The sequence below is a fragment of the Acinonyx jubatus genome, chromosome D2 (assembly GCF_027475565.1).
Source record: "Acinonyx jubatus isolate Ajub_Pintada_27869175 chromosome D2, VMU_Ajub_asm_v1.0, whole genome shotgun sequence".
Classification (NCBI taxonomy): Eukaryota; Metazoa; Chordata; class Mammalia; order Carnivora; family Felidae; genus Acinonyx; species Acinonyx jubatus.
In genome coordinates, this window is record NC_069393.1 from 51334489 (window position 1) to 51359488 (window position 25000).

General features: G+C 37.8%; 1 protein-coding gene across 5 annotated transcripts in view; it reads right to left on the reverse strand.

Annotated features, from left to right (window-relative positions):
* The window catches only part of IDE (insulin degrading enzyme), a 176265-nt gene that overhangs the window by 28924 nt on the left and 122341 nt on the right, over nucleotides 1-25000 (reverse strand). For all 5 annotated transcript variants that reach the window (XM_053207528.1, XM_027062630.2, XM_027062629.2 and 2 more), the window contains 8 exons: nucleotides 20520-20642; nucleotides 14620-14732; nucleotides 13582-13744; nucleotides 12345-12437; nucleotides 11824-11915; nucleotides 9975-10055; nucleotides 8073-8176; nucleotides 36-138 (listed from right to left, as the gene is read on the reverse strand). In XM_053207528.1, coding sequence (XP_053063503.1) covers nucleotides 36-138; nucleotides 8073-8176; nucleotides 9975-10055; nucleotides 11824-11915; nucleotides 12345-12437; nucleotides 13582-13744; nucleotides 14620-14732; nucleotides 20520-20642 — 872 coding nt within the window. The remainder of the gene's footprint in view (nucleotides 1-35; nucleotides 139-8072; nucleotides 8177-9974; nucleotides 10056-11823; nucleotides 11916-12344; nucleotides 12438-13581; nucleotides 13745-14619; nucleotides 14733-20519; nucleotides 20643-25000) is intronic.

The following is a 25000-nucleotide window of genomic DNA, read 5'->3' on the forward strand; positions in this document are numbered from 1 at the left end:
AATGCCAAGTTTATTCACAGATGACTGAACCCTACCTTAATGACTTCGTCTGGTACAGCTTCTTGCTTGTACTGGGTTCCATACCACTCTTCCGTGCGATCAGTTTTTCCTTCAAAAGACTTGGAAACTATCGCAACCCTAAAGATAAATGGAAAAAACAAATAAAAAAACCTTATAAACTCATGTTGTATATATGCATTTCTAGAGCCTGACTCCTGAAAATGTTTTTTTAATTTTTATCTTAGAGAGAGAGAGAGAGAAAGAGCGTGCCTAAGTGGGAGAGAAGGGCACAGGGAGAGAGAGAATCTTAAGCAGGCATCAAGCTCATTGTGGAACCTGACACAGGGCTTGATCCCACAACCCTGGGATCATGACTTGAGCCAAAATCAAGAGTCAGACACTCAACTGACTGAACCACCCAAGTGCCATGAAAATGTAAATAATATCCAAGAATATGGTGGGCCTCTAAGACCCAGTAAGTCCTATAATGTTTAGTCAAAACAAGGAATATAGTATAGAGGTTTCTGGCCATAGTCTCTGTTATCCTTTGGTTAGAGCCCATCATTTTTAATGTGAAAAACTGTGTGCAGGAGTCTTGTGGGTATGCTACCAACTAAAATTTTAAAAGAAGAGTAGCTAGGGAAAAATACTGAACAAACTCAGTTGGAAAATAATCTTAAAAAAAGCAAAACAAAGTATGCCTTCCCAGGAACAGCTGAGGCCCAGTGTTAACAAAAATGGCAAAAAAAAAAAAAAAAAAAAAAAAAAAAAAACAACCCCAAAAAAACAAAAAAACCCCCACCAAACCAAACCCAAAAACCCTTGTTGGCTCATCCAGATATCCAAAAAACCAAAAACACACTCATATTATTATTTGCTAAGTTTGTGCTCTATGTTTTTTCCCTACCACATACTACCATCATATGCATTTAACACACATACATTGCCCTTCCTATTGCTAGAGGTGAAGGAAACAAGACCAAGAAACACCTCTCTATCTTCTGGTTTGTTAAAAGCTTTCACTGATGGGAAAATAGAAACAGCCCAGAAGTCAGAAGGGAAAAAAAAAAAAGTTCAGGGAAAAAAGGTAGAGCTAAGTCAGTCCTGTTACTGGTCGCACTTCTCCTTTACGTCCCAATTTCAATAACAAGGTCTAGGTATGCTCCTACTTGTTCTCACCCATCCTCTCAGAGGTCTGGTTCCAGCCTCTGAATGTCTGCCTCACAGCTGAAAGCCCAGTACTTGCAATGAAAACTCCTCTCTACTGAATACCCAACCATCTTCCAAATCTTTGTGTTCCTGTCCCTCATCACACCTTCCCAACTTCAATGCCTGACTGTCTGAATTACTGTCAACTTCCTATTTATTCTAGATGAAATACTCTACCTGGCTAGCTAGACTTGGCCTTTATCACCTGCTTTAGGGTAGATATAAGCAATCCGACTAACCTGTTAGCATGACTGACTAATCTACCAGCTGAAGGTATTCAAGCTGCCATTGACCACTGCCAGTTCTAGAAAACATGCTAAGTAAGAATATATTCCACAGAAACAAGTGAGAAATCATAGGGTTTAATGGATGAAAGAGTTCTGTTATCATGTCCAGAAGAAATGATCCATGTTTGGCAGTTTGAGAATTCCTCTTGCAGGGTATATATAGAGTGTGTATAGAACTCACAAGGCCACAATTAGCAACTACGTGGATGGAACTAGAAGGTATCTGAGTGAAATTAGAAGAAATTAGAAACTAGAAGGTATCTAAGCAAAATTAGCCTGTAAGAGAAAGACAAATACCATATGACTTCACTCATATGAGGAATTTAAGATACAAAACAGATGAACCAAAGGGAAGGGAAGCAAAAATAATATAAAAACAGGGAGGGGGACAAAACATAAGAGACTCTTAAATACAGAGAACAAACTGGGTTGCTGGAGGGGTTATGGGTGGGGGGATGGTCTAAATGGGTAAGGGGCATTAAGGAGGACAATTGTTGGGGTGTCATACATAGGGGATGAATCACTGGAATCTACTCCTGAAATCATTATAGCACTATATGCTACCTAATTTGGATGTAAATTTAAAAATAAATTTAAAAAAAGGAAAAAAATGCAGGCAGAAACCATTAAAAGAAGAAGAAGAAGAGGAGGAGGAGGAGGAGGAGGAGGAAGAGGAAGAGGAAGAGGAAGAGGAAGAGGAAGAGGAAGAGGAAGAAGAGGAAGAAGAAGAAGAAGAACAACAACAACAACAACAACAACAACAACAACAACTCCTCCTCCTCCTCCTCACAGGGCCACATGAAGGGTATGTAATGTTTCTTAAGGACATTCATTCAATACATGACAGGGTCGGCTAAGACTCAGTCCTAGAAAATGCTTCCACTCTTGTTCACTTCCTAGAGAATGAATGGACTGATTCTAAAGGAGACTTCTGAAAATTGTGTTAGGAAGTTAAATAACCTGGTAGCGAGGTGGTGTTACCATCTTCTCTTCCATGAGATGCTTGATTCTGGAAAAGCTTGTTACATAGATGGCTTTGGTTTCCCTGAATGACAGCCCATGCATCAGAATAATGAAGTAACTGATTATAACTTGTGAACACTGAAGCATTCATTTGGTAGTGGACATGCCCCCTGAAACAAGAAAACTGTAAACTCTGTTCTGAGAGAGAAAGTGAAAAGGTTCAGGTAAAGCTGCCATATGCTTTGGAGGATGACTATGTGACACAGAGAGCAGCAGAGGCTGGACACTGCTTAGCAACAGGCAAGTTAAAAGGGGGAGAAGAAGGGAGATTGGTCAGCTGCAATCCTAAGGGACTGAGACAGCTGCATACCCAGGTAAAGTGTATGGGTAACATTTGAAATGTTACAAGGAAGCAAATATGAAATAGATAAACACAGTTCCCCAAACAAGGCAAACTTCAAATACTGGCCTGATAGAGATACCTTTGCAAAACAAGAATTGGTGGGCCACTGAGGAATTTAAAACTGAAATATACAGTGAAAGGCTATGTATCTAAAAATAAATTATAAGAGGTAGGCAAGGGGAATGATAGCAGAGACAGAGTACATACACATCAAATCTACTTAGAAATGCAGAGTGTGGAAGCACAAGAACACTTGAGTTATGGGAAAAAGAGAGAAGTTACAATAATCTAAGAATGCCACGGACAGCTGCAATATATTTAACTGCAGACAATTCAGAAAAACTAGCACAGATACTATAGCATCCTTAGACTATCTGCTGGAAATCTAATTATACTAAAAAATAGTCTTGAGTTTTTTAAGTCTGTGTCTGTGGTGGTGGGAGCAATGCTATTCTTTAACTCTATCCACCGAGAGCTGGTTGCTGATACGGTACTGACATGGTCCTTAGAAATAGGAGAGAAATGAACTTTTCTTTTCACACTGAAACTTATAACAGTGAGAAGGAAAGAGTGGCCTAGCATGAATGCTCACCACTGACTTCAAGTCAGCCATTTAGAAATGTTGAGAGGAAATGAATAGCTATTGAAGCTGGACAGTACCCATTCAGAAACAGTAAGTATCCTGACCATAGACATTAAAAGGCAATATGGTTCCCAGGGTATGAATTCTCATGATACTTTTGCAAATAATCCCTGAGAGAGAAGTGGAATGACATCCAAGAACGAGGAGAAGCTTCACAGGCAGTTGTGATGACTTCAAACAGAATTAGTAGAGAGGGCACAGATCTGGCCATCAGAAACTTGGAATCTGGCTGATACTCTGACTCACTTTCTTTGAGATCTTGCCAAAATCACAGTTAAGATCTAAATTAGGCAAGTCTCTGGGCTTCAGTTCCATTATCTTTTAAATAAGGATTCTAAATAGATGAACTCTATCCTTCCACCAGAATTCTACAATATCGTGATATCAAATCATATTTTCAAAATACACCCCAAAGAAGAAAGACAGTACCAAAAAAAATCCATTGATGAAACTCAAAGTCAAACTTAAAGAATAGTGTCAGGAAGTAAATAAAAATAAAACTTAAAAAAAAAGGTGGGGGGGGTGCCCTGGGTGGCTCAGTTAGTTAAGTGTCTGACCCTTGATTTCAGCTCAGGTCATGATTTCACAGTTCGTGAGTTCAAGCCTGGCATCAAGCTCTGACAGATTCTGTCCGGCTCTGCTTGGGATTCTGTCTCCTCTCTCTGCCCCTCCCCCATCTGCTCTTGGTATCTTTCTCAAAAATATTTATCTTTCTCAAAAACAAATAAAAATAAAACTTAAAAACCCAAAAGAATAGCGACAGGAAGGCCAAAGTGCTGAAGAAATTGAGGTTCATGAAAAATGCTAAAAGACACTTTTTAAAAGGGTTTCTTAAGAAAGAAGGAATCAAAGAAAGTTTAGGCTAAATGCTTAGAGAATTCAACCTTTATTGAGCCCTGACAGCCTGAATCTAAGAAAAACAGGTTTTTTAAAAAAATGTTTATTTATTTTTTAGAGAGAGAGAGAGAGAGAGAGAGAGAGAGAGAGAGAGAGAGTCCACGCGTGTATGCTACCAGGAGAGGGGCAAAGAGACACAGAGTACGAAGCAGGCTCCAGGCTGAGCTGTTAGCACAGAGCCTGACACAAGGCTGGAACTCATGAACCCCGAGACTATGACCTGAGCTGAAGTTGGATGCTTACCCGACTGAGCCACCCAGGCACTCCAAGAAAAACACAGTTTTTACCTGGGAAGAACTCATAAAGCAAAATGACCTAAAGCAAAATGTGATACACTGGTCTCAGGATAGCAGATGACAAGACTACTGAATAAGAATTTGAATACTGATTTAGAATTTATGGGTCTTTAAACTGCAAAGGTGGACCAATCCCCTGGCTGAAACCCAGGCCAGGGTTAGTGAGTGAATCAGCCAAAGTGGCTCAAATGAATTCACATCTCCAATGCAGATCATACTCTCTGATGCTTAGGCAACTAATAAATCCCAGTAGGATCAGTGCCCAACACCCTTTAGAAATACTGGAGGACAGGAGAAAAGGCAGAAAAGATGGAGATGGATAAATGCTCTGACTTTCAGAAAGGGAAAGGAGTGGAGCCTAAAAAAAGCCTAGGCCAGTGGTTTAGATTCTAGTCAGCTGTCAGTCTACCAAACATTTAGACAAGAAGACAGTTATCACTAGGACCTGCATACATTCGGAAAGAACAACTCCTCCCAAAGACTTATTTATGACTTAAGCAAGGCATGTGGCAAAGACTATAGCTTTATTTGTAGGTTTAATATGGCAAAGTGGAAATCCCATCTCACACTACCACATAGATAAACCTTAGTCATTATGCTAAGTGAAATAAAGATATGTTGTATGATTCCACTTACTCTAGGTATGTTAGCAGTCAAATTCATTGAAACAGAAAGTGGAACAGGGGTTACCAGGGGATGGTAGGAGGGAGAAAAGAGGAGTTGTTTAATGGGTACAGTTTCAGTTTTACAAGGTAAAAAAGTTCTGGAGATCTCTTTTACCACACTATGAATATACTACTGAATTGGACACTTAAAAATGGTTAAGACTATGAATTTTATGTTATGTGTTTTTTACTATAATAAAAAAGATGTCCACTGAACATATATGTGTGGTTCTATTTCTGGACTCTGTTTTATTCTAATGTTTTCTCTTGGATCCTTAGGCCAATGCACAATGTCTTAACTAACGTAGCTTTAGTTAGTCATCAAATCTGGTAGTTCAAGTCCTCCAACTTTTGTTTTTATGTTCAAGAGTATTATAGCTAATCTAGGTCCTTTGAATACCCATATGTATTTTGAAATCAGCTTACCAATTTCTAAAAGAAAAAAAGGCTATTAGGACTTTAATTGTGATTACATGCAGTCTGTGTTATTTTATTTTTTTAAATGTTTATCTCTGAGAGAGAGAGAGAGAGAGAGAGGCAGGCAGGCAGACAGCAAGGGTGACACAGAATCTGAAGCAGGATCCAGGCTCTGAGCTGTCAGAACAGAGCATGACTCAGGGCTCACACTCGTGAACCTCGAGATCGTAACCTGAGCCAAAGTCGGAAGCGTAACCAACTGAGCCACCCAGGTGCCCTAGACAGGAAAAAATTTAATAGCAAGTCTCCTAATCTACAAACAAGGTCTTTAATTTCTTTTGGCACTGTTTTGTAGTTTTATATATGGATGTGTTGCTTATCTTTAAATGCATTCCTAATTATTTTATATTTTTGTTGTTATTGTAAATATTTTTTATTTTGAAATAATTACAAATCCATAGAAAAATGCAAAAATAGTATAGGGAGATCCCACGTACTCTTCACCCAGATCCTTCAGTGGTTATATCTTAATGATAGTACAATACCCAAATAAGGAAGTTGATATTGATAGAATGTGTATTGTTAGTTCTATATCATTTTATCACATTTATCAAACTGTGTAACTACCAGAAATATTTTTAATTTTCTCATGGTTTGTTGTTAGCACATGTCAGAAAAGTGCAAACAACGGTAACTAGGAAAGACTGATAGAATAGTCTGTCAGAAGGATTTTTCTTCTTCAAAAAGTTCTACCAGATTGTTGATTTTATTAATAAAATGACTGTTGCAAAAAACATACTTACTCAATTTCCAGATCTTCAGGAGAATTTTAGAAATATGTGCTTGACACCAGGGAAAAATTAGAAATGCAAAATATGTGTCAGTTAAGTATATTCTTTGTATTATTTGACTTTGGAAAACATGGGTGAAATTCAATTTTGAGGCAGAAATATCATGGGATAGTTCATAAGCTCTTTAGGGCTGAACCTCCTCTAGAAAGAATATCTTTGTTACTGTAAAAGCTCCTCCAATTTTTGATCTCCTGGTTAATCACTTGTCAGTGAGAGGATTCTGAGATTGTAATGCTTCCCTCCACTGAAAAAAGAGGGTGTCCTAGCCTGGGTGGCTCAGTTGGTTCAGCAGCTGACTTCAGCTCAGGTCATGATCTCATGGTTTGTGAGTTTGAGCCCCGTGTTGGACTCTGTGCTGACAGCCTGGACCCTTGAGCCTGCTTCGGATTCTGTGTCTCCCTCTCTCTCTGCCCCTCCCCCATTCATGCTCTGTCTCTCTCTCTCTGTGTCTCCCTCTCTCTCTGCCCCTCCCCCATTCATGCTCTGTCTCTCTCTCTCTCTCAAAAATAAACAAATATTAAAAATTAAAAAAAAAAAGGAGGGTGTACTCATTTGTTTATGAAGCCAGACATGTAAGCTGATACTTTGGGCATCTGAGTTAGGATGAAACCAGGTTAAGACGATCTATTATTATATTTCATTCATGATAACGACATTATGACTACATTTTCTTTTTTTTAAAGGTCTTCATGTTGGGGCGCCTGGGCGGCTCAGTCGGTTGAATATCCGACTTTGGCTCAGGTCGTGATCTCGCGGTTCGTGGGTTTGAGCCCCGTGTCAGGTTCTGTGCTGGCAGCTTGGAGCCTGGAGCCTGCTTCAGATTCTGTGTCTCCTTCTCTCTCTGCCCCTCCCTGACTTGCATTCTGTCTCTCTCTGCCTCTCTCTCTCAAACATGAATAAACATTAAAAACAAAAAACAAAAAACTAAAGGTCTTCATATTTTAGAGATACTGCCTCAAAATCATCTACAGTGGAGAGAGGATGAGTGAAGGGGGTGAGTAAAGATAACAAAGGTTGGTCACGTAGTAGTGACTCGCTCAAGTTTAGTATTGCTTCAATGTACTATTCTTTTTTTTTTTTTTTTTTTTAAACATTTACTCATTTTTGAGAGACAGAGGGAGAAACAGTGTGTGAGCAGGGGAGGAAGAGGGAGAGAGGGAGGGAGGGAAACACAGAATCCAGAGCAGGCTCCAGGCTCTGAGCTGTCAGCACAGAGCTCAAAGCAAGACTTGAAATCATGAACCATTAGATTATGACCTGAGCCGAAGTCAGATGCCCAACTGACTGAGCCACCCAAGCGCCCCTTCATTATACTATTCTTTCTACTCTAATCATGCTTCATAAAAAGTTTAAAATCATTTTATTCACAATTCCAAATTTTCAGGTTCTAATCATTATTGAAAACTTAGTATGCAACAGTAAAATATGTAGAGTGACTCACCGGACATTTTCTGGTCTGAGCTTATCAAGAACCATCTCTATTAAGTCAGGTCTAAATTCTTCCAGTAAATATTCAGCTGTAAGCACTTCTTCTAAGGGATAATACTTATTAAAAGGAAAACAAACAGATAAGTTAAATGTGCAAGGCAACTATAGAGTCTAATTTATTAAAGCAAACAAATCTCTAACACATTAAATCCATTATTTTATACCCCTCACATCCTCCTTTAACTAAATTTTACTCCACTAGAAACATTTTTCTCTTACCACACCTGAAGCAGTTTCCTGTTGTAGGATAATTTTGTAGTTAATCCCCAAATAGATTTATATTATAGAGAGCAAAATCACATTTTTTTTTCAGGGAGAAAATGTATTTCTGGCTAGAAATTGAATACTTGTTAATGAAGAAAATTTGACAGTGAAATGCTGACATCTATAGGATTCTTAATATAAAGTACATTTTTATGAACAGAATTTCCTCTCAAATTTCTATGAATGAAATCAGAAAAACATTTAGAAAGTTTTTGTGGGGGGAGATGGCTTATACTTTGGGCTAGTGAAGAAAAATAATGTAGAAGACGCTTTTTTTAGTAAGAGCAACTTCCAATATACTGAGACAGCCTGTTTCATTCATTCAACAAGTATTTAACAAACATCTACTCTGTGCCAGGTAAGACAGATGATGTCCCTGTTCCCTGAGGACTTTATATTCTTTTTTTTTTTTTTTTGTATACAATAATCAGTTAAATAATAACAATAATAATTCATTTGGGGATTAAGACTCAAGTTTGAACTAAAATACAAAACAACAATTAACATGTAAGTCAGGAGAGGGAGTGATCAGAGTTTTAAAGTTTTGTTTTTTAATTCCAGTATGGTTAACATACAGTGTTCTATTAGTTTCAGGTGGACAATATAATGATTCAACAATTCTGTATATTTCTCAGTGCTCATCAAGATAAGTGCACTCTTAATCTCCTTCACCTATTTTAGCCAAGGAGCTTATATTCTGATTGGGAGGGAGAAAGACAATAAACGAATACTATCATTATAGTGATAGGCACTATGAATAAGAAAGGGGCAGAGCCATGACTGGGAGGTCAGGGAAGGTCTCTGTGAGGAAGAGACACCTACCCAAATGATAAGAACCCAGCCATGCAAAGACAAGAGACAAGAGTGTTCCAGGTAGAGAAAATGGCAAATACACAAGACCCCAAAAGGGAATAATAAACTGAATGCTTGAAGATTAGGCAGGAAGGCAGGCAGCCAGTACAGCCAGAGAGGATTGTGAATGGGGAAAGGTGGGTTGGGGAGTGATACAGAATATGGTCGGAGAGACAGGCTGGGGCCAAATCACCTTGTAGGCCAAGGTGACGTTTTAGATTTTATTCCAATTCTGATGGGAAACTACTGAAGAACTTGACACAGAGAGGTGAAACAATCTGATTTTGGTTTTCAAAAGATTATTGGGACTGGAAAAATAAACTCTAGCGGGGGACAAGCGGGAAAACAGAGATAAAGACATCCCAGGTAAGAGACCATGATACAGTCAAGGCCAAGACATGACGGTAGCTCAGACTAGGTGGTAGCAATGGAAATGGAGAAAAGCAGATGATCTATACAACTTTCACATAATTAGCAACTGACACATTGTAGAACTGAAAAATATTTAAATCCAATAAGCAGAATGCCTACGTAACGAAAAATACTATAGATAATTTTTAGGATGATGAAAATCATGATTTTAAGCATGTTTTGACATCAAAGTTTGCCTGGTTGCTACAAAGTCTAAAGTTTTATCCTGCAGCTTCAATTTTTATCATTCATGTAGTACTGAAGATAATATATGCAGGATCACAAAAATACTCTACATACCATTGTATATGTAAAATAACAAACTTACATGCAATATTCCTGCAATCTTAGAGGTATAGCCCCGTGGCCTCTCTTTATCTTTAAACCGGAATGCAACAGCATTCAAGTCCTAAAAAGAAAAATTAACCCAATTACACATAAGTCACCCATCATTTAGAAATACTTTCTTAAAAAAAAATTCTTTAGTGTTTAGTTTGCACTATAGACTTTCTACTCCATATTTAACTTTATCATAGTTTCTGAAAAACTGGCTATGCTTGATTTAGAAATGTATAGAATATGAATGAAAATAAGCAATATAGAGGTGTCTGGGTGGCTCAACAGTTGAGCGTCCAACCGCAGCTCAGGTCATGCTCTCACAGTTTGTGGGTTCAAGCTCTGCATTGGGCTCACTGCTGTCAGCACAAAGACTGCTTAGGATCCTGTCCTACCTCCTGCTCTGCCCTCCCCCACTGGTGTGCACACATGCACTCTTTCTCTCAAAAATAAACCAACATTAGAAAAAGGAGGGGGGGCACCTGGGTGGCTCAGTTGGTTAAGTGTCCGACTCGTGATTCCATCTCAGGTTACGATCTCATGGTTTGTGGGTTCAAGCCCCACATCAGGCTTTAGGCTGACAGCACTTGGAGCCTGCTTGGAATTCTCTCTCCTCTCTCTCTGCCCCTCCTCCTGCTTGCACATGCACTTTCTTTCTTTCAAAATAAACTTAAAAAAAATTTTTTTAAATAAATAAAAAATAAAAAAGTAATTTAAAAATAACCAATACAGACTATGATTTCTTTAACCTAAATTGTTAAACTATTAGAGAATTAGGAAAACTGTGGAAGAACCTTGCAAGATCAACAGTTGCACAGATGATGATTTTGTTGATCCATTCAGAGAAATGCATCCAGGTTAGAAGTTACTGTCCAAGCAGCAAGTATTCCTTTAAACTTTTATCTAAGTAAAAAGGATTTCTCTTATCCTAAAATACATTTCAGAATCTCAATAGGTCTTAAATATAAAGTACATATTTTTAAAAATAAATAAAAGACAGCGAGGCCTTTCCATACATACAACAATAAAATCACTTTTAAGAACACAATTACACAGGGGCACCTGGGTGGCCCACTTCGTATCATGTGTCCCCCTCTCTCTGCCCCTCCCCTGCTTGTGCGCTCTCAAAAATAAACAACAACAAAAAAAGAACATAATCATACATAAAACAATTCACTATTTCCTTTTTAAGTTTATATATTTTGAGAGAGAGAGAGAAGGGGGATGGAAGGGAGAGAGAGGGAGAGAGAGGGAGGGAGAGAGAGACAGGAAGGGAGAAGGGGAAGGGGAAGGGGAAGGGGGAGGGGAGACGAAGAGAATCCCAAGCTGACTCCATGCTCAGCAGGGAGCCCAATGTGGGGCTTGATCTGGTAATCCTGGGATCATGACCTGAACTGAAATTGAGAGCTGGATGCTCAAATGACTGAGCCAACCATCCAGGCGCCCACAATTCATTATTTTTTTGAAAGTATGCTAGAGATTTTTGTCACCAGATCTGAAAACGACAGAGGCTCATGAAGCTTCAGGCAAACAGTAATGTAAGCCCTTACAGATACAAGCTCAAGAAACGGCTGGCTTTCTTCTGAGGGATAGAAAGGCAGTTTCTTTTCTCCTGCAAAGAAAGGTTATGTGATGCCTTAGCCCTTAATTGTGCCCCAGGTAGCCAATCAAAGTAGTATAAGCATTAACTAAAGCTACTATGCACGGCCAGATTTTTTAGAGTTTAAATAACAACAAAACCCCCAAAAACTTTACAAGTTTCACTAGGCTTTAAACTTAATTCACATTTCTATGTTTTCTGAAATTTTTCCTTAAGAAAAATTTTGGTGAAACAAAATTACCTTGCACTCTTGGAAAACCCATTCTTGAGGTCCTTCTGCACGTAACTTCTGAATGTATTGAAACATGTGCAAAATTATATCTTCAACATGTACTGAAAAAAAGGGGCACACTTAAAAATCATTCAGTCCTTGAATGCTTCAAAGTACTGAGCTCACTCCTAAGGTACAGTCAGGTAAGTAGAAATGGAATCCTCACTTCCCTGAGACTGATTTTAGGATGCCAGACACATGGCCCTTCAGACTCCAGGGTATATGACAGAAGGAACTTCGGGGAAGTTAATGAGCCAATGAAAAGCCAAGTACACATTTCACAAGTGCAACATAATGATCAGTTGTTAAGGAGGAAAAATCATCCATGAAATGAAGGCCAAGTTGCACATGAAAAATACAAAGGAGGAATTGCATGAATTAAAGGTTCCATGGCTTTACAACATAAAACAGATCCACAGCATATAGAAGTTAAAAAATATATATATAATAAGAAGTCAATTTCATTCAAAATCAAAAAGGTCAATACTTACATAATCCTTCCTCAGTCAAGTCCACATTAATGATAAAAAACATAAAACCTCGGGCTCCTTCCTTTTGCCCACCAACAAGAGTATTTACCCAGCCTGTAACATTCAAAGGAAATCAAAACAGGATTGTATGTGTGGGTTCTTTTAAGGCAAAGAATGTTATTTTTAGTCCATACTATATGTCTGCAAGATATCAGAATGGACCACTTACAGAAAAGATCAGAAAAACTTACTTTAGAAAACCCGTTTCAGGCACTGTAAAGACTCAAGGGATTTTTTGGGTTGGGAGCTTTCCTCAGGACTCTTCAAATCAGTTCTCCAGGCAAGAGTAGACTATTGTGCTTAAGTGTTATGTAAAATCAGAGCCTGAGTTGAGAGGGGTCTTGGAAATCATCTAATGACTAAATTTCAGTATACCCTCTGGTGTGATGGATAAGAGCAGGCAAGTAAATAATGTGTACTGTCACTTCACATAGATGGTAAAGAATATCCAAACTGAGCTTTTACTTTTTAACCTCTCTGTTCTTTAAAACATGTACCACAATATCTTTTCAAATATCTAACTTTCACTGCTCAATACTGAAGGGTAAAACAAATTCAGCGGGGGGGAAAAAAACCCAGGAGTGCCTGGGTGGCTCTGTCGGTTAAGCATCTGACTCCTGATTTCGGCTCAGGTGATGATCTCACGGTGCTGAGATTGAGCCCAGCATTGGACTCTGCGCTGGCACGGAATCTGCTTAAGATTCCCCCTCTCCTAGGGGCGGCTAGGTGGCTCAGTCGGTTGAGCGTCCGACTTCGGCTCAGGTCACGATCTCACAGCTCGTGAGTTCGAGCCCCGCGTCAGGCTCTGTGCTGACAGCTCGGAGCCTGGAGCCTGCTTCAGATTCTGTGCCTCCCTCTCTCTCTGCCCCAACCCACTTGCATTCTGTCTCTGTCTCTCTCAAAAATAAATAAACATTAAAAAATTATAAAAAAAAAAAAAGATTCCCGCTCTCCTTCTCTCTCTGCCCCACCTCCACTTGCATGCATGCACACACGTGTGCTCTGTCAAAACTAAAAATAAGTTAAAAAATAAAAATAAAAGCAAAAAAACAAAAGCACACTAACAACCACCATCTCACTCTCCCATAAACCCAAAACAGTCTCATCCAAAAACGTTCTTTCACACAAAAATATTTAGGAGAAAATGAGAGCCATAGTAAAAAGATGTGGAGCAGTACACCAGTGGCCAAAGACTTACCCTTTGATTTAAGTTCTGATAACAGACTTCCAGGACCTTCATGCCCAATGAGATGACCAAGATAATGGCCAGGATTTGACTTGTAGTATTTCTGAAGGTCAGGTATGGGAAATGTCACATAAAGATTCCTAATATCCTTAATGGGTACTATTTTGTAAAGTTGCTAGAAAAAAAAGACCACAAAAGATTAGCTATACACAACTCCCACTGAATAAAATATTTACAAACTATAAGAATACAGATTTTCATGGAAGAATCCCAAATCCAAAAGAGAATCAATTGCCAGAGTAAACTGTATTGACCACAAAGAAATAAATGGCCTGAGCCCCTTCTTCTTCTTTTTTTAATATAAATTTTAATTTTTAAAATTTATTTATTTATTTTGAGAGAGAGAGAGAGGAGGAGAGACAGAGGGGAAGAGAGAGACTCCCACATAGGCTCCGCGCTGTCAGTGAAGAGCTTGATGTAGGGCTCGAACTCACAAACCATGAGATCATGACCTGAGCCAAAACCAAGAGTCGGATGCTTAACGACTGAGCCACCCAGGCGCCCCTGGCCTAGGTTCCTTCTAAGTGGAATTTCATTACAGTTGGTGTGCAGCCCATGTCCAGTCCCCTACACCATGCAGCTCAATATGCTTGCCTTCTGACCGTGGATAACAGTTTCTACTGTATGTCAAAGCTATAACTACCAAAATTACTTTTAGCATGCAAAGATCAGATATATATTGGTATCTTTTTGGTGATTCATATCCCTGTAAATGTGAAATTGATTTGATTATCCAAACAGATGTTAAATAAACTATATAAATAAAACTTTCAAAATTATTCATCTACTGTTTGGTAAACTAGGCATATATTATGTCCATAAAATAAAACTATGTATATATATATCTCAGAAATACATTAATTTATATATATATATATATATCAGAATATATATATTCTCTCTATATATATCAGAATATATATATTCTATATATATATCACAAATACATTCTGATACATTCATATATATATCAGAAATACATTCACTTACTTTAAGATGTTCTTCTTGGAAAGGGTGTTCAGGAAATTCTGGCAATGGGACATTTTTGTTCTCTACTTCAGAAAATAACTTCACCACCAGATTAGTCAGGTCGTCTAAAGATTCTATAAGAAAACAGACAATGAAAATAGAACTTCAACTAATCATAACTTGACAGGTAGTATTTAAAACCTTAAGATCATATATACATACATAAAATCACTACATCAAAATACTTTAAACTTACACAATGTTATATGTCAATTACATCTCAATGAACCTGGGGGGAGAAACAGAACAAAACCCTAAGACCTCCTGAAAAATCTTTAGGACTATTAAGAAGAAAACCTACATTTTTTTTTAAAACTGCATCTGATAAAGTTAAAGCACTCTGTTAAATCTTGCCAGAGCCTATATAACTTCTAAAGCTAAGTAATGTGGATAATATCTCACACATGTCTAATAGCTCTTTACAGTTTAAAAAAACTGCTTCACAAATGTTATCTTGCAATAAATTTAAAACAAGTATTAAAAACGATAATAATTGGTTACATTTGGAAAACTATTTGATCTACAATTGCCAAAAGGCACATACTAAACCATCAGCTGATAAGATTGTAACATTTACTTCATAAATAGACACAATCTAAGCCCATTGTTAACAGTCAAATGTAAGTGATTTTGTGGGGAAAGAGTATAAAATGGTGAAAAGAATCCTGGGTGGGGAGATTAGAGGACTTGGATCCTGACCCCAGCTTCACCAACCATGTCAACGAACTACTCGGACAAACTGGTTAACTATTTCAGGTTCTGTAAAATGAGAACACGGGGTAAGAGGATCACAAGTCTCTTCCAAGGTCTAACATTACATGATTCTGTATCATAATGTGCCAAATTCACTCAAACACTTGTTAACTGTCGGTAAAATTCCATGGCTACTTAAGTTATTCTTTATCAGCTACCTATATTCTTTTATAAAGAGTCATGACTGAAAGGCTTATAAAGCTGTATGTATAATATGTTCACTGCAGCACTGTTTATAACGAAAACTAGAAATGACCTAAACACCCCTGAGCATGTGAATGTTATGACATGTCTATACATTAGAATTTTATGGGATCATTAATTAAGAGAGAGAAGTCTATGCACTCATATGAAAATATCTCAAAGCTCTATTAAGTGAAAACTGCAGGCAATCTCGTTATTTTTTTTTTTTTTAAGATTTTATCTTTAAGTAATCTCTATACCCAACGTGGGGCTCAAGCTCACAACCCTGAGATCAAGAGTCACATGCTCTACCAACTGAGTGAGCCAGGCGGCCCTCAGTTATTTTTTTAGCAGGCATATATATATGTAAGTATATTAACAAAATTCCACTTTTGAAAGTATAACAAGAAATGACTTAAGGTGAGATCTTTGAGGAGAGGATATTGTCATCACAGGACGGGAGGGAAAAAACCCCCTGATTTCCATTTTATACCCATGTGGGATAAAATTTTTCCCCTGTACACTTACTTCTATTATTCAGAAAATTAAAGGGCACCTGACTGGCTCAGTCCATTGAATAAGAGGCTCTTGATCTCAGGGTTGTGAGTTTGAGCCCCACGTTGGCTATAAAGATAAAATCTTAAAAAAAAAAAACAAAAAAACGTGAAAAAAGGTTATCTTTTTATAAACAAGATAACCAACTACTCACCTTGATTCTGTCTCCTCAAGAATAGGTTATTTATAAATGGTATAAACATTCATCACTTGTTACTGTCAGGAAGCATTTGGATCAAGTAAGAAATTTCCCTTGATATTCTATGACCCATTTTGAACTTTTTCCATGAACTCTTTAGAGAGCACTTAACGACTATTTGAGATTTGCCTTTCTATAGTACAAAATTCTCTTTGAAACTTATGAATGCGGGCATTTGCAATTTATTTATAAAATGTACATATTTTTGCTTTAAAATTTTTGACATGTATGCAGGACCTCGAAATGTCCAGAGCCAAATAAAAGGCAGACCAGTGGCTGCTTGTTACTTGACATGTGTAGTCAGGAATGGAATGCATATATTTAGGGCAAGAGATGTAAGAGATCTCTTTATCCACAGATGGAACATGGGACTTGAAACACGGTGGGCAGTAAGCAAAGGTTTATCAACCTGAAGTGCTGAGAACAGCAAGGCCCTTTACAACAAGGTCCTACCAGGTGTACCCTTGAAGTATTTCTACCCTAAAAGCATAAGTTCACAATGTAGCTTTATAAAGGTAAAGCAACCATACAATACTGCAGTCTGTCTTCTCCACTAAGCAGTGAGCTACCAGACAGGGAAGAGAGTCCCTTTTGTCTTTACATCATGGGGACTTGGCAATCCCAGGGTTTGTTCTTGATAGTTACCTATTTGCCAAGTTTCCAGGTAATTAGTGCTGCCACAACTAGAGGGATGGTCCCATGGGAGAACAGAGAAACTTTTTTGTCCCTTTGTGACAGAGATCCTTCCACATGGTTACTCTTTCTCTCCCCTCATCCTAGAAGAAGGAGCGGATTTTCTATTAATCCTCTGAGAGATCCTTTTCCTCCTCAAACCTTTTACACGGCAAGGACACTTCTCCCAGGGCCCCTGATCAAGTCCACTGAACTGAGCACAAGTCAGTCACTCTAGGAGAGTGATGTGTGTGCAATCGAGGAACTGAAATGTCTGTTTCTCTTAGACACTCTCACTTTCACTAAACAGAGAACACTGAAGGCAGGCTTCCCGCCTGATTCATCTGTTGTCATTATTACTTGTCCAATTAAGTGCTTACTGAAATCAAGTGCTTTTTGTCTCAATACAACATAGACAAAAATACTCCCAGGACTAGGCTCTAAATACCAAGTGATATTTAACACTCTAGACCTAGTTACCGTCAGCAAGCACACAGAATTATAGATATACTTTTTTTTTTAATTGGCTTTACTTCTTGGACCCATTTTATATCTTGGTTCTTATTACCAACTTAAAGTGTATTTGGTTGTTTATTTCCTACCTACAAAAAGTCACATTTGCCAAAAGTAGAAAACTTACCACAAATACAAAAAGAAGAAAACAAAAGTCGCTCATAATCTCATGATTATGGGAAGCTAAAAATAGCTACCATTTTTGGAGCATTTGCTGTGCCAAGCATTATGCTAAACACTTTTTCTGCATTACCTTGATTAAACCTCACAACAGGTATGAGGTAGCACAACTCCATTTTAAAAAAGCAAAAACTAAAGGTCGGAGATCTGAAGTAACTTTGTTAGCTCACAGCCACATGGCTAAGTAGGTGGTATATCTGGAATTCAAACCCAAGTTGTCAGAGTCTAGAGTGTCAGTTCTAAACTGCGATATCACATTAAATTTCTAGTATATGTTTTTCTATTTTGTCTTATGTATATACCACATATGTCTATTAAAAATATTTTTTTATAAATCCCCAAATGGGATCATACAGCACATAGTTTTTATAGAGTATTTTCGTTTTCTACTGGACATACATATTTATCATGTGCATATGATGTGTCAAACACTAACTCAGGCACTGGTGGCAAAGAGTGAACAAAACAGTTTCTATTCTCAAGTAAATTACTTTCTAGTGCGGTGGGCAATGAAAATGAATAGTATTTCAGGTGGTAATGTTGTAAAGAAAAATAAAGCAGGTAGGAGAAGAGAAAGTGGGAAAAGAGATGCTATTTTCTATAAGATGACCTATTACATAGCTATAACATCATTATTTAACCTATCTTCAATTCATGAACAATCAGATTGTTTGTAACTTTTTGCTAATAAACACTCTACTGACAGAAACATCCTAGTGCATCACCTTTTTGGACAACTCTAGTTATTTCCTCAGATTGCATTTCTAGAAGTAAAAATAAACTTTTTAAGGATGATGCATCTTGTTAAACTGTCCTCCAGAAAGTCTAGAGGAACTGCATAAATTGTATACACTACCACCAATACAAAAGGGCACTGCTCCTCCATAATGAGTATTACTTGAAAACAAAAACAAAATTATGGTAATTTAACAGAAAGAAACACTTTATTATCTTTAATCTGCATTAAAATTTTTTTAATGTTTATTTATTTTTGAGAGAGAGGGAGACAGAGTGTGAATGGGGGAGTGTCAGAGAGAGAGGGCGACGCAGAATTCAAGGCAGGCTCCAGGCTCAGCTGTCAGCACAGAGCTTTACGCAGGGCTCAAACTCACAAACTGTGAGATCATAACCTGAGCTGAAGTCAGATGCTCAACCGAATGAGCCACCCAGGCACCCCTAGTTAATCTGTATTTAAAAAGTCAAATCTTTGGGGTGCCTGAGTGACTCAGTCAGTTAAGCGTCCAACTTTAGCTCAGGTCATGATCTCGCGGTTTGTGAGTTCGAGCCCGTGTTGGACTCTGTGCTGACAGCTCAGAGCCTAAAACCTGCTTTGGATTCTGTATATCCCTCTCTCTCTGCCCCTCCCCACTCATGTTCTGTCTTTCTCTCTCTCATTCAAAAATAAATAAAAACATAAAAAAATTAAAAAAAAAAGTCAAACCTTTATATGGATGCAGCCCAAGTGTCCATCGACAGATGAACAGATAAAGAAGATACAGTACAAATATACAACGGATTACTCAGCCATATAAGAGAGTGAAATCTTGCAATTTGCAACATGGGTTGAGCTAGAGAGTATTAAGCTAAGTGAAATAAGTCAGTCAGAGAAAGACAAATGCCGTATGATTTCACTCATATGTAGAATTTAAGAAATAAAACAAACAAGCAAAGGGGGGAGAAAAAGGTAGAGAGAGAGACACAAATCAAGAAAAAGACTTTTAACTATAGAGACCACACTGATGGAGCTAGGGAGGTGGGGGGTGGGGTGAGAAATGGGTGAAACAGGTGATAGGGATTAAAGAGTGTACTTTTGTTGTGATGAACACCATGTGATATATGGAACTGTTAAGTCACTGTATTGTACACCTGAAATTAATATAGTACTATATATTAACCAACTGGAATTAAAATAAAAACTTAAAAAAAAAAACTTTAGGGGCGCCCAGGTGGCTCAGTCGGTTAAGCGTCCAACTTCGGCTCGATCATGATCTCACAGTTTGTGGGTTCGAGCCCCACGTTGGGCTCTATGCCCATGGCTCAGAGCCTGGAGCCTGTTTCAGATTCTGTGTCTCCCTCTCTCTCTGCCCCTCCCCTGTTCGTGCTCTGTCTCTGTCTCAAAAATAAATAAACATAAAAAAAATTGTTTTAATAAGTAAATAACTTTAAAAAATAAAATTAAAAAATAATTAAGTAAATATAAAGTCAAACCTTTGTTGTACATATTTCAAATTGTTTTCCCAGTGTACCATCATCTGCCTCTTTTTTTTCCCATCTGGCTTTTAATCTCGTTTCTAGTTTTCTGAATTGTTATAAGATCAAATCTGTTCATCTTTTCCTTTATACTACCTTTCTTTGCTTTTATATGTGATTTATATTTCCCTCAGGTCTCCATTTTAAATCATCTGTACTTCTTCTTAGAATATAGAGTTAAAAACAAAATTCCTCTCCACATATTCTCCAACAAGGAGATCATTTTCTAAAGCCTCTCAGCAGATAAAAGGCCGTATCTTCTATCCTTTCAAAGTATATATTTTTTTTTTTAATTTTTTTTAACGTTTATTTATTTTTGAGACAGAGAGAGACACAGAGAGAGAGGGAGACACAGAATCGGAAGCAGGCTCCAGGATCTGAGCCATCAGCCCAGAGCCCGACGCGGGGCTCGAACTCGCGGACCGCGAGATCGTGACCTGAGCTGAAGTCGGACGCTTAACCGGCTGAGCCACCCAGGCGCCCCCAAAGTATATTCTTATATACAAATGGAAAACTTAGATTATCCAATTCTATGAAAAATTTCAAGGATTCTTACCTCGACCTAACACACAAATTGCCATCAAGTTTGATGAATAATAAGTAGAATGGAATTTCAGTAGTTCTTGCCTTACATCAATGCCTTCTTGGTTTGGTCTAGTCTCCAAGGTATATTTGTTTCCTGAAAAGGAAGAAAAACATTTCTTAGAAAAGGAAAAATACATGGACTTTAAAGTTATATTACTCACATTGCTGTAAAGTAAACTTAAAAAACAAGAGTTCAAACTAACAGACATAATGATTAGTTAATATGCCTGAAAGTAAGCTGGATAAACAGGATAGAATAGTACAAATTAGTAACATTTTAAACTAGAGAGAGTTTTCCCTCAGGAACTTAAAGTGCTTTATGAAAATTATACACCTTAAAATCCCTATGAGATAGTAGATATTATGAGCACTCATAAGACAAAATGAGATCTACATGGCCTCCATTCACACTTACTTTAATTTTCAATTCCCTATGTACTCCATAATTAATTGAAGAGAGTCCTTGAGGGATCTTTTCGGAACTTACCAAGTTACTTGTGGAAAGAAACGTACTATTCTTGGCTGAAGCATTAAATTTGTGATGCGAATTCTCATGGATTTGATCTAGACTGGTAAAAATAGGATGCAATGCTATTTTTGTAAGTCTCAAGCAATGTATATAGTGTACCACTATGAGATCTCATGAAATTTAATAACTAACTCAATTAGGGTGAAGCATGCAAGTCAAAAGCAAATGGTCACAATCTGTAAGCACTACCTTTCTAACAAAAATCTTGCAATTTAGGGAGAGACAGAATTCTAATGACTGCTGTCTCCCCCAAAATGGCACCTTGACTAGAAATATCCTCAAATCCTAAAATATCCTAAAAATCCTAAATAGCTTTTATTTATTTTCATCTGCAGAGATGAAACTATGGCAGAACACATTCTTTATATGTCCCCTCCCCCCAATTGGGTCATTAGAATGGCTGCTGAATTGGCATCTGAAGAGTCCCTCTCCTCCTGAATCTGGGTATCTAGAGAGAGCCACCAGATGGCGTTCCTAAATCCATTGTTTAGCACTGTACAGCTGCATAGTCCTGAGCCAAGATTCATGCCTGAATGCTTGAATCAACAGATCTAGTGGAGAGTGTGTGCAAACAACAGCCTAGCAGGAGCTCATTAACCTTTTTCTAGTCACAAAAGGATCAGATATGCTCATATTCACTACTAGTAGCTTGCTGGTCAAGTTTTCAGGTTCTTAACAAATCCTCTCAAGTTCACACTAAAGATGTGTTCTACTTGGGGTCCTGAGACATCCCTTCACTTTACCTGAGGGATTCAGGTGTTTTTAAAAGTATTCAGAAGAAAAAGCACTTTTTCCTGGGTAATGGTTTGAAGTTCTCTCATATTAAGATAAAACTAGATGGTGCCTTTCTTTCATACTAATAGAAGATTCCAACAGCCTCAATTCCAGAGGGACTACTCCATACAGCTTCTTTAGTCATTTACTCTGCCAAGCTCAGATTCCTAAACAATATGTGAACTAAGAATGACAAACTGAAAGACTCAAATCTGGAGAAATTTAGTTTTATTTTAACAGGCTATAAATGTGATAGTGTGAGACCAGAACCAGATTTTTGTCTAAATGTGATCTGATTTGCCTATTCACAATCAGGTCAATATTCTGGGTTAAAAAAACAAAACAAAACAAAAAACCCTCAAATCAAAGCTTATGAAGACCAAGATCATGGCCCCATTTAGAACTGAAAAGTTCCTTCAGGTTGACCAGCTCTAACACATTCTGCTTGGATTTTAACGTACCTGAATATCCTACCATTCTAGTTCCTATCCTTTATCTTTAGACCCACTTTAAAAATAGAGGTAAAGTAGGAACATACCCCAAACATAATAAAACACAGATCATGGCAAAACACTGGCAATGCTATATTAAAACGAGCCAAAGAACCACGACAGAATACTAGACAGCAAAGAGAATGAACAATCTACTGTTTATACACAACAGTATGGATTAAGTTCACAACCTTAAGGTTGAATGAAAGAAGCCAGACACAAAGAGGATACACTTTTTCATTTCATTTATACAAAGCAAAAAAACAGACAAAACTAATCTGGGTTATGAGAAGCCAGACAGAGGTTACCCTTAAGGGATGGACAGTGACTACAAAGAGGCAGAAAGACGGCCAGTGAGGTGCAGTTAATGTTCTGTTTCTTCACTGCCTGCTGGTTCCATATTGTGCTCAGTTTTTGAAAATTCAAGGGTTCATACATAAGTAATAGCAGCACATTAATTTAACTGATTCTTCAAATAGCAGCAAAGGTAAAAACAGCAATAATTTATCAGAACCCACACACACTTTCCTGCAAATTTACTTCAACAAAAGGTTAAAAGAAAAAAAAAGAGCCAAAGAAGCCATTATCAACAACAGTCTAGCTCACCTGAGGTCCAAAATCTTAATGATACAGGATCTCTGACCAAACTGCCAAACAGAAGCTCAATCACATTTGCTCAATCTATTTGCTATAAAGAGATACCATTCTATGAATCTACATACTCATTTCTTTGCTGCCTACACGTTTTCAGTTTTTCTAATATGTGATGACAGTAGGAAATTATGGTCCATTTGGGAACACAGCCCAGATGGCTGTTTCATATCCTTAGAGGTACCTGAATTAGAAACAGGAAGAGGTTCTCCACTATGACTCTCTTGGGATCAGGATAATCAGCTCTCAATCCATTGACAGAGAAACATGGATACCAGGTACACATGAGCCAACCAAAAAATTTTCTTAATAATTTTTAAGAATACATACATACATACAAAGCATTTTATTTGGCAAGTGGCTGAAGAAGATGTCAAAGATTCAAAGCATAAGAAAGAACTGACTGGCATACCATCACTGGCTTGAAGAGAGAGGGGACTACATAGCAGGGAATGCAGGTGATATTTAGGAGCTCGGAGCAGCTGAGCATGGAAATGGTGATCTCAGTCTTATGGCCAAAAGGAACTGAATTTTGCCAATGGTTAAGAATGATGTTGAAAGATGTTTTTCCCCAGAGCCCTCAGAAGGAAACTTTATGTGGTCAGTATCTTGGTTATAGCCTTGTGATGCCCTGAGCAGGGAATCCCATGCCATGTCAGACTTCTGACCTACAAAACTGTGAGCTAATAAATGGGCGCTGTTTAAACACACACACACACACATACACACACACACCTCAAAAACAAATGGGCCAAAGACTCCATCTTGCTATTAAGTTTATTAACCCTTTTATAACAAATCCTTTAAAAGAGTTAACTAAAAACAGGAAGGCTAGCTGGTAGAATTTCTCAAGAAATAGACGACGAAATGACAGGAAAAGCAGGGCATAATGTACAGAACTTCGGAATCAGTCCTTGAATCACCAGGTGAACTCTGTCGGTGTTGGGGCCATGACCCTTAGGTAGGGAGGAACAGGCACTGGCTTTGGTGTTCACAGAGCTCTCATCTAATCCAGCTTCAGCCATCTTCTGGTTGCATGACCTTAAACAAGTCACTTTACTTCTCTTAGGTTCAGTGTCAATTCTGACATTGGTAGGTTTACACCAAATTAGAAAAAAAAAAAAATGCATGTAGACAAGCTTAAGAGTAATATTTCACATTCAATAAATAGCAAAAATATGAAAGCCTGATGATGTCAAGTGCTGTTTAGGGATGTGGAGAAATGAGAACTCAGCCACTACAAGAGAAAGTGTATTTTAAATCAACCACTATAAGCAACAACTTGACAATATTTATTGAATGTGAAGATGTACATATCCTACTACACAGTAATTCCACTGCTGGACACGTGTACCCTAAAGAACTGTGTGCAAGGACATATGTACAAGAATGCTTATAGCAGCACTATTCCATTAACAGGAAGATAGATAAAAGAGTGATATATTCAGTGAATTTTTCAAATAGCAGCAATAAAAATTTAAAAACTTAACCAGAGGCACATTCACCAATATGGAGAACTCTTACAAATATAATGGTGAATGAAAAAATACAAGTGGCAGAGATTACTCACAATAAAATGCCATTTTTGTAAAACTAAAAACTATACAACGAGATAAATACATGACTAGAGATATTAAAAAAACAAACAAACAAACATGGTAATAGTAGTCACCAAACAAACTTAAGACAGTAGTTACCTCCCAGAAGCAGGGGGGAAAATGCAAATGAAGAAGGGCACATCACATGCCCAAACTGTATTTGTAACACTCTGCGTCTTTAAGCAGTATGTAGGAATGATCTGGCAAATGGTTTTGAACCTACCTCTTTTATGACAGTTAATGAATCTGTAAAAAGTTTAAAGTACTTAAAACTTCATGTATAACAAAATAAACACACAATAAACAACAGCAACTGCTGTTATGATGTGAATTGTAGGAGAGACTCTTGGCTTCTGAGAATATCACAGAAATGGTGGCACCGAAGTAGAGAAGAAAGCTCAGTATATGG